A 10,736-nucleotide genomic window follows, 5' to 3' on the forward strand; every position below is an offset into this window, starting at 1 on the left:
TTGATTGTTATACTATGAACCATGATTCATATTGCATTGTGCACCCTTGTCCACAAATTATGTGTATGTCGTTAACCCATTTTGTACCTTCAGTTAATAATGTATATACTTGTTGCACATTACATCGTAATTATGGACACATAACATGATAACTACAGAGACATAAATTGTTAACCGTAGGTACATAATATGGTAACTGCAGACACATAAGATATTAGTTAGCATGTTATGTGTATGTAGTTAACAGTTTATGTATTTGTAGTTATTATATTATGTGTATGTAATTACCGTGTGATGCGCGTTCAATTTGTTTAAAGTTTAACGTGCGTAAGTTTACATCTTAAGATGCGTAAGTTTATAGCTTAAGGTGTGTATGTTTAAAACTTAAGGTGCGTCACTTTCTAGTTTAAGGTGCATCAGTTTAACTCTTAATATGTGTATATTTAAAGCTTAAGGTGCATTATTTTTCAACTTAAGGTGCATAAGTTTATAGCATTAGGTGTCTAAGTTTACACTTTAAGGTGTGTAAGTCTAAAGTTTAAGGTGGGTAAGTTTATAGCTTAAGGTGCGTAAGTTTAAAGTTTAAGGTGCGTCACTTTATAGTTTAAGGTGCATCCGTTTAATCTTAAGGTGCATCCGTTTAAAGCTTAAGGTGCATTATTTTTCAGCTTAAGGTGCATACGTTCGAAGCTTAATGTGTGTCAATTTGAGACACTTGATCATTTGCATCCATGTTGCCAGGAAGCGCATTTTAAACTAGGTTTCTCATAATAAGTGTGGACTAATTTGATCTATCCATCTAGGATTATCAATGGCTAAAAAATGATGGGGTCAATTTTATAAATATTAGCATAAGGGAATCAATTTAGGGATTTTATGCATATATTTCTTTAAGGTAACATAACTAATTAGATTATTGTAAGATGCTTTTGAAAAAATATATTTTCATTTTTAAAAGTAACTGTGTCATTTATCAAAATCTTCCTAAAAAGGGGGAAAAATCAAACAATTGAGAGATACAAAATAAATAAGCAAGAAACTACCATATCTTTCTTGAAATTCAGGTGCATAGTGTAAGAATTTCAACCCTGGATGAGTTGCCAAAAGTTCTCCAAGCACTGGTTTGAGTCCACCTACAATCAATTTGATCAATTAAATATCACATTCTTGTTCACTAATTTTTACCATTTCTATAGTGAAATCAATGCATCTAGAAAACAAAAGCGTCAATGAATCACTTTGTTTTTGAGATTTTGCATATTTAATTTTTCCCTAGCACTAAAATGGAGAATTTGATGAAGCAAATTAAACTTTCTTTATCCAAAAGACTCACACCACTCGAAATATTTAGTACAAACCCTTATATGAGAGCTAAAGAATTGCATAATTAATATAAACAAAATTTCATGATTTTATGATTCCATGAAGCTTTTGCTGCATAAACCTAGCTTTAATCTACATACAGCTTGTCACGGAACAACATAACCAACATCATGTAGAACATGGATACTTACTTCACTAGAATTGATGCCACTGCCAAACTCATTCAACCTTGATATTGATTCTTTGATGTTGAAGTCACCAACTGCATCTAATTGGTTATCATCTATTGTGACTTCATCAACCTTGTGGAGTATTGAAGCAAACATAGGAGAAGAGGGAGTGACAACAGTCTCACCAGCCAAGATCTTTGATTCCTAAGACATTTAATTGGCCTGTACTATTTGCATCTTCAACCGATTCCACCACGATGAGTGGTGGCTCATGCTTAATAACAACAATGTTTCTGGTTCAATCCTCTATGTTATGTCAAATGCAAAAAGTTTTGTACAATTATAGTTTCATACGAACCAGATTTCAAGATTGATTCCTCCAGCGTTGGAAAATTTGTCGAGCTTTCAAGTGTTTTTTGGTTGGGCGATCAAATTGAAGGTAGTGTCCATCATTGGCTCCCTTTAGCTTAGTCATCCGCCAAATATAAGTGAAAGAGATACGCCGATGATATGGTTTTGCCCATTCTCTATCACTTCTTTTTGGCATATTTTCATCATTCAATTTGTGCAAGTAATACATACTCATTCTTCTGACACTATTAATGTTTGCAACTCATACAGCAAAGCCAATACCTTCAAATCCAATATAATTATGAATATGAAACAACAATCACCTAAAAATAACAATAATATTGTTGAACTATCTTAGATTCAAATATATTCTTTTTGCAAACTAGCAATAGTAAACCCAATTGAACATAAGACACCAAAAAAAAAAAAAAAAAAAAAAAAAAAAAGCGGACAAGCAATGAAGACGAAAACTATGACAAACCTATCCAAAATCAAATTAATTTAACAAAACTTAGAGTAATTCAAACTCAAAGTAGTATCTACTACCTAATACCATACCAAGTATAAATATTTAGATAATTGTTTTTAAGAAAGTGCAAACATTTATTTTAATGCTAACTATAAAGAATTTTTCCTATATAATATTGCATTGACATACTTTTTGAATTATTTATTTAAATACAAACATTGGACATTAAATCAGTCGCGTAATGCATGTTAAATATTATGGAGTAGTACACATATATGTATGTACAAATGTACAAGTAATGAGTCCATGTTAATTAAACTCCAGCTTTGGGCCTACTTGAGTGGACTCATCAAATTAAATTATTGTCTAAAATTTTACTCCATGCATCAATATAAGTTTTATCTCTCCATAAATTGTCGGGTCGAAATGTTAGAGCGTCTGGAGTAGACGATTTCACCTTTTGTCACCAAGATAAATTTTATCCTTAAAATTTGACATTTCAAAATTTGACGTTTTATCCATATGAAGTTGGCAATTAACTTGCATTAATTGACACTTTATTTATCTATAAATAGGCATGGTATACTATATGCATTAAAAAAGATACAGCAAAAAATGGCAGTAACGTGGGAATGATTAAAGAAAATATATTTTCTTTATTTCCTTAGGAAATAGGTGAAGGAAATTATTTCCTATTTTTTAATTTTGCGGAACTTGTTCTAATCGAAGTTTTGATACTTCTTTATAGAACATACATTGACAAATATTCTCTTGTATTTACTCTTATTATGATTGAAATTTGTCAAACAACCAAATTCAATTGTTACACATCCATTGTATCTCAAAAGTTCTTATCTGTTTGTCATATTGTTCTGGTAAATGATTAATAAGAAACTTTTAGAATAGTGAATCTAGTTCACGCCTTGAGGGTGCTATCCAACTTTATCCTCTTAATCCTTGTTCTTATCAGAGCATGTTCTTACCAAAGTAAAATATATAACAATCACTCGGACTCTCAAGGAGAATTTAGAGTTGAGAGGAGATGAAAGATTGAGAGAAGGAGAAGTGAGGAATATAGAACTAGACAAGTGACTATGCGCGAGAATGACGAAAAATTATTTAGGGCTTCCATTAATCCACACACGAAGTATATATATGGGTACAACTGTACAACTAAACAATGTCTGATATATCCGGGTTGGACTTCCATTTGGAAGACTATGAGTTCGAGTCTCAGTGGAGGCGTTATTGGTTCTTTGTGTTTCAGCAATCGTTATGCCTTGGACCCGTGTCCAGCATGCTTGCTGGACACGGGTAACAGTGCCGTTAGGCACTGTTATCTCCTTTTTTTTTTTTTTTTTTTTTTTTTTTTTTTAATTTCAGATCACTTTGTTATAGAAGTATATGTTCATAATTTTATTACTATATGTTAATAACTATACATTCATAACTCCATAACTGTACGTTCATAACTCTATAACTGTACATTCATAACGTCATAACTGTACATTCATAACTCCATAATTGTACATTCATAATTTTCGAAGCTCTATGTTCACAATTTTAGAGCTCTATGTTCATAATTTTATCACTATATGTTCATAATTGTAAGTTCATAATGTTAGAGCTCTTTGTTCATAATTCGATCAATAACTGTACATTCATAATTCCATAACTGTAGATTCATAATCTCATAACTGTAGATTCATAACTCCATAACTGTAGATTCATAACTCTATAACTGTACATTCATAATCTTCGAAGCTCTATATTCACAATTTTAAAGCTCCATGGTCATAATTTTATCACTATATATGTTCATAATTGTAAGTTCATAATGTTAGAGCTCTGTATTCATAATTTCATAATTGCATAACTGTACATTCATAACGGCATAACTGTACATTCATAATAAAAAAAAAAAAATAACGTCGTTAACGCCGTTAACAGCAAAATGCGCGTGATTTTTTTTTTTAAACTAAATGACACGTTTTTTTTTAAAAACGATGTCGTTTTGGGCCCGTGTCCACAATTCATTGTGGACACGGGTCCAGGGCATAATTTGCCGTGTTTCAGTAGGTTGACAAAGTATATGAACAGAGCTAGTAACTTTCAAAAAAAAAAAAAACAATGTCTGATATTTTAGATATTCAAACAGATCAGATCTAAAAACCAAAACATCCAACCCATAATCCACTACGTATTCATTTTCAATGTTCGGGTCAGCCGGCAATCATTATTGTATGGACCATGGTCCACACAAGTTGTGTGGACCATATTTTGTCTACTATAAAATAATGTACATTTAGTACAAAAATAATGTACATTCAGTACAAAAATAATGTACATTATATTCAGAGAATGTACATTATTTTTGTTCTGAGTGTACATTATATTGTATAATGTACATTCAGTACAAAAATAATGTACATTTAGTATATTAAAAATGTACATTTTATTATGGTCCACATAACATTGTGTGGACCATGGTCCATACAATAGTTTGCCGTCAGCCGGTCGGTGGGCCGGGTTATGCAGCACAACCGTTAACTATAAGTGTGATTGTGTGAACTGTGAAGTGTACATTGAACATTGTACACATTTTATTTTTTAAAATGTCAATGCAGTTAAGCATAATTATTGCAATAATTAAGGGTGTTCGTTGGTCTAAATTCAACCAGAAGAAATTGAACGGTCAATAAACTGCTGCTGAGCAAAAAATATCTCAGAATCGCTCTGCTCAGCTCAGTTCCTCGATCTCATCATCCATGGCTTCCTATGCTGTATTTCACCTACCATCATCTTCCTTAACTATAGCCTCTAAAACCCACCGATCATTGCGAGCTCAAATCTTCCATGCCTACAAGCCCCTTAGAATCGAGGCTTCTACTTCCCTCGACTACTCAAGCACCTCCATCTCCAATAAACCTCCCGCATCTTCTAAGGTATTTTTAAAAAAATCCAATCTTGATTATCAAATTTCACAAGTTATTTATTTAACCCTGCGATTTTCTTGCAGAATAGTACTTGGCAATGGAAGTATAAGGAGAACTCCGTGAGTATATATTATGAGGCGCATGAAAAGGAGGAGAAAGATGGGTGTTCCAAGAATATTTTGATGATACCAACTATTTCTGATGTTAGCACTGTGGAGGAATGGAGGTCAGTCGCCAAAGACATTGTAGGGCGAGATGGTTACAGGGCTACCATTGTGGATTGGCCAGGTTTGGGATACTCTGATAGGCCTAAGCTGGATTACAATGCTGATGTTATGGAGAAATTTTTGGTTGATTTCATCAATGCACCTGATGGTCCTGTAATCAACTCAGGTGAGTAAAAATGGTTTTTTTTTTTTTTGGTGCTTATGGAGTTCCTGAATTTACTCATAGATGATTGGAATTGGAATTGGAATTGGGAATGGAAGAAAGAGTTTTACTTAGTAGATGACTGAGGTTGTAGTTGTTAACTTGTTATTGTTTAAGCTCATAATACTGATTATCTGATGAGTCCTGGCATTCTTTTGATTATGTTCATGCTCCATAATTTCACTTTTTACTCAGCATTGTTTCTTGTTTTGTGAGGAATATATTGCACTGGTGAGTTTAATTTATTCTCTTGCTGTCAGAACAAGCAATTTCCTGATCATAATTTTCGCTCATTTTGTTTTACGGAGAGATTCCTTGTAGTCCATCTAGTATTATTTTACCTTATTTTGTGTTTGGATGGGTAGAGAGTGAGGGGAAAGAAATGGGATAAAAGGAAATGGATAGAAAATGCAGTGTTTGGATGAGAAAGTGGAAAATGAGAAGGGGAGAGGGAGGTGTATTGAGAGGGAAGAATTTTCACGTGGAGTGTGTTGAGAAAGGAATGAATATTTGATAGGATATGGGATTCTTTCTCCTTATAATGTTTTACTGACATTTTCACTCATCCAAACAAGAGAAACTTAAAAATTTTCCATTTCTTTTTCTCCCCAATTCTTTCTACCCACATAAAGTACTAAAGAGTTTGTATGAACCATGTTTATTTTATGGGAGTTATATAATGTATGGTATTGATTTGACGTATCTGCATATCCACTTTCTGCGTCCTTTAGAGTTTTAACAATGGCTTAGGCCTCCACACCAATCTGCTTCTGATTCCTTTCTGATACGCCCCCAGCCAAAATCTTTTGCCATGCCTCCTTAATATATTTCTTTTGCATCTCGACAACGTAGTTATCTAGAATCTTAATCTTACTAGATTTTTGGATTAGAAGTGTCCTCTGTAATACCTCTAAACTAATGTATTAGGTAATGACTTGGTGGTCATTGGAGGAGGGCATGCTGCTACTCTTGCAGTTCGTGCTGCAAAGAAGGGTTTAGTGAAACCAGCTGCCATTGCTGCTATTGCACCAACCTGGGCCGGGCCACTTCCTATTGTTTTTGGTAGAGATTCTAATATGGAGACAAGGTAGGGCTACGTTCCTTCTCATGTTCTTTTTTTAACTATCTCCGTATAGTATTAATTAGCTGTTAACTGATAGCTGATTACATGCAAAATGATTTTATCAAAAAGCTAATCGAAAAAGCTGTTTTGAGTAGCTTTTTGAATTTTAGCGTTTTGGAGCAATAAGTTGCTACAAAAAACTAATTAATCAAACACTCATATTGGCTGTTTAACTAAGTCAAACAGCTAATAGTGGTAAAAAAAGTTAAAAATCGGCTTATAAGTTAACTATGTTACCAAACAGGGTCTACATTAGGATTGATTACTATAAGCCATGTTAACTCCACTAATCAATTGGTGGATATTCTTACTAAGTCACTTAGAGGTCCTAGAATAAAATGTATTTGTAACAAGCTTGGCGCATATAACCTATATGCTCCAACTTGAGGGGGAGTGTTAGAGTACAAGAGCTATATCTTATATGAAGAGTCATATTTTTACAGTTCAAGTTCCTTGTATTTATACTTTGTTGTACCAATCATTCGAATCCATCAAATACAAGCATCTTTCTTAACATAAACTCTAACTTAAGGATCAATATTTTCCACTTTTTGAAAGTTGAGGGACTAATGCTATCCATTTTTTTTTTTTTAAGTCCAAGAGAAAAAATGGATGTGTTCTTATACTTGAGGGACTAAACAATTTGTTCTAGCTCCTCTCTTTCTTGACTAAGCTGATATTATATGTTTTCTATTGTTTCATTTGGTTTTTATTTTTCATGAATTCATAGGTATGGTCTTCTTAGAGGAACTTTTCGGGCTCCTGCTGTTGGTTGGATGATGTACAATGTACTCGTTAGCAATGAGAAATCAATCGAGTCACAGTACAAATCCCATGTTTACGCGAATCCAGATAATGTCACCTCAAGTATTATTGAGAGCCGATATGCACTTACAACGCGGAAAGGTGCTCGCTATGTGCCTGCAGCTTTCTTGACTGGTTTACTTGACCCAGTAAAGTCCAGAGAGGAATTTGTTCAACTTTTTGCGGGATTGCAAGGAGGGACACCCATTCTAGTTCTTTCAACTTCAGGCTCACCAAAGAGATCAAAAGCCGAGATGGAAGCCCTTCGGGAAGCCGAAGGTGTGAGCAAATATGTTGAAGTGCCAGGTGCTCTTCTTCCCCAAGAGGAGTATCCTGAGAAAGTTGCTGAAGAGCTTTACAGGTTTTTACAAGAGTATTTGAGCTAAAGACTGATAACCAGTTCAGAGGTAAACAATTTCCTTCTTGCTTCAGAGGTAAACAATTTCCTTCTTGCTTAGTAATGAAGATTAATTGTTTAACCCTTGTATGAGTATCACCTGTTTTATACACGACAGTTTTGTTTATACGAAAACATAAGCGAAAATATATCTGTATTTAGCGAGCCACTGAGCCATTGCTTGGTTGCATTAATACTTGCTACTCATGATATAAACACCTTTTCGATAGATGTTTAGTTTCACATCATTTCCACTGAAAGTAACAGTGCATAATTGTGGGAGAAAAATACAGGTAGTGTTCTTTGTGTGTGTGCGTATTCTTGTAAGCATTATTTTCAAATCAAGTTTTGATGCAGTTTTGACCAATAGATATATTAAGGGTGTGTTTGGAAACCTGGAAAATGACTTTTGAAAAATGTTTTCCGGAAAATGAGTCATTTTCCAGAAAATATTTTCCTTTCCGGTGTTCGGTTGCATTTCAGAAAACTGTCTTAGTGTGTTTGGATCATTTTCCAAAAAATGAACATAATTGTATTTACAAAATCAATATTATTTATAACAATTTTTAAAAAAGAGCAATGGTTTCATAATCTGGTTTCCAGCTTCGAAAATTTCTGGTTTCCAATGGAAACTAGTAAATGGTTTCTGTTGGGAAATCAGTAAAACTGCTTTGGGTTCCCGACGGAAACCAACGAAGAAGATGGAGAACAGGAAAAAAGTTACTTTGGGTTTTCCGGAAAAAGACTTCCCCCCTAAAAAAGGGAAGTCATTTTTCAGAAAATGGGCTTGTTTTCCTATTGGCCAGAAATCAATTTCCGTTGACCATCATTTCTCCCCCTTGCCAAACACTAGAAACCCGGAAAATGATTTTCAAAAATCATTTTCTAGGTTTCCAAGCACAGGCTAATGTTGTCGGAAGTGCTCCTCCCGGAAGAAGCAAATGCAGTGCTCCTTTCAGCAATAGTTGGCCGGAAAATTGGACGGAAGGACCAAATGTGATACAAATTACATAGTCACGCACCTAATTAAAAAATTTTAATAGTCAAGAACCATATGTGATTCATGTATAATAGTCAGAGGACCAAAAATGAAATTTTCCCATTGTTTGATGGTACAGGGAGTTCTCTGTTATTCATCCTAATACCTGAAATTGTGGTGGGATTTATGACTTAAATTAGTTATCATTTATGCCTTTCACTTCAATTCTGCCGTTCTAATTTCACTGCAGAATTGCCCGCATGGGCTTAACTCACTAGTTCAATAAGAAGTATTTGGGAGAAAAGACATTCGAAACTCGGAAGGGGTAGTGTGGGGATTATGTCAAAAATGGCCAAATCCTTTGTACGCTCCGACATTTGGCCCTATCTGCTGATCCATTGAGTTATTGTGATTTACATACTCCCAAATGCTTTGTCGAGCCAGGGTGTGGGGTCTTGAGTTGAGGATTCAACCTTTTGGGGAAGTTCTAATTTCTTCTGAAGGACTCTTGGGTAAATTTTCAGTTTCTGGTATTCTTGCCAGGCTGCCAGCTTATTAAGGCCAGTCTTGCATTTAACATGTGATCTTGTATTTGTTGTTTGTTTTTTGGTTTTTTTTTTTAAAAAAAAATCTTGCGAGTGAAAGCAAATTTGTTGTCCTTTTCGTCATTAAACATGGGAAACTTATGGTGTGAATAAATAAGGAGAGATTTTTCAAAGATGCCTTGCTACAACAGTGGGCTATAAATGAGCAACTGCTTTGTTTGAATTATATGGAACCATGGTACAGTATGTCAGTATCACCTCATTATCTGAACTGATGCTTATTAAGGTGCAAATTGTTTTGCAAAATTTAAGGTTTGATCTTGACAGGTTCTTGGACGAAACGGTGAAATTTTAGGCATTGGGAAAGGTCTATGAAATTGTTTCCTAATGTTAAGAGTCTCACATTGAAAAATAAAAGAGAAACATATGGGTTGACATAAGTTAGACTCGCTAATTGATTAGATTCAATCTTTTAATACAATTATAATCATCATGCTGGTTTGTTTCTTTCCACGGTGATTCAATGGCTCAGCAGACAGGGTCAAATGTTGATGGGCACCAGGAATCTGCCCGCTTTGGGCCATTTTGGTTTGCTCCTGTTGTCATTTTTTGATGGCAAAATCACCCTAAAAAGAAAATGTGAGGTAGATATCCTTTGGGTACGAGGTTTTTGTCTGACAACAGGATCTGGATAATGTTGAACATCCCATCCCATTCCAATGAGTGTAAAAGGTTGGATGATTCATTGGTCAAATTTCCGATCATATTTATGAATTGTTTTATTGTTTTGGTAGATATTACATCATACAACTGTCTATAAATTGTTAGCATCGGGTAGGGATGCAATGGGCGGGGTGGGTCGGAGAGTGCTACATCCATCACCCGACTCACCTTATATTTTCTCCACCCACCCCCACCTCTAATTTGCATCAATTGTTATGCCCTAGAACCGTGTCCACCTTGCAAGGTGGACACGGTTTTATGTTCATAATTACTGAACTCTATGTTCATAATTATAAAATTCTATGTTCAATGAACTTCATATTCACAATTATTGAACTTAATATTCACAATTACAGAACAATTACAAAACTCTATATTCATAATTTTTGAACTCTATATGCATAATTATGACAGTTTTGGAATCGTGTCCACCTTGCAAGGTGGACACGGTTCCATAGCATAATTTAACAACTTGCATCGAGCGGAC

At 34.5% G+C, this 10,736-nt stretch overlaps 1 protein-coding gene across 3 annotated transcripts; it reads left to right on the forward strand.

The window, feature by feature from the left end:
- Positions 1 to 4,903: 4,903 nt before the first annotated feature.
- On the forward strand, positions 4,904 to 9,624 carry LOC109191895. 3 transcript variants are annotated; one of them, XM_019342571.1, is made up of 5 exons: positions 4,904 to 5,258; positions 5,333 to 5,642; positions 6,606 to 6,765; positions 7,532 to 8,012; positions 9,215 to 9,624. In XM_019342571.1, exons 1-4 carry the CDS (start codon positions 5,082 to 5,084, stop codon positions 7,989 to 7,991), a joined length of 1,107 nt encoding a protein of 368 aa, XP_019198116.1. In that variant the 5' UTR covers positions 4,904 to 5,081; the 3' UTR covers positions 7,992 to 8,012; positions 9,215 to 9,624. The 3 variants fall into 3 exon arrangements, with proteins under 3 accessions (XP_019198116.1, XP_019198117.1, XP_019198115.1); XM_019342572.1 differs by having other exon boundaries at positions 9,232 to 9,624; XM_019342570.1 differs by lacking the exon at positions 9,215 to 9,624 and having other exon boundaries at positions 7,532 to 8,262.
- Positions 9,625 to 10,736: the final 1,112 nt, after the last annotated feature.

This window comes from Ipomoea nil, unplaced genomic scaffold, assembly GCF_001879475.1.
Source record: "Ipomoea nil cultivar Tokyo-kokei standard unplaced genomic scaffold, Asagao_1.1 scaffold1721, whole genome shotgun sequence".
NCBI lineage: Eukaryota > Viridiplantae > Streptophyta > Magnoliopsida > Solanales > Convolvulaceae > Ipomoea > Ipomoea nil.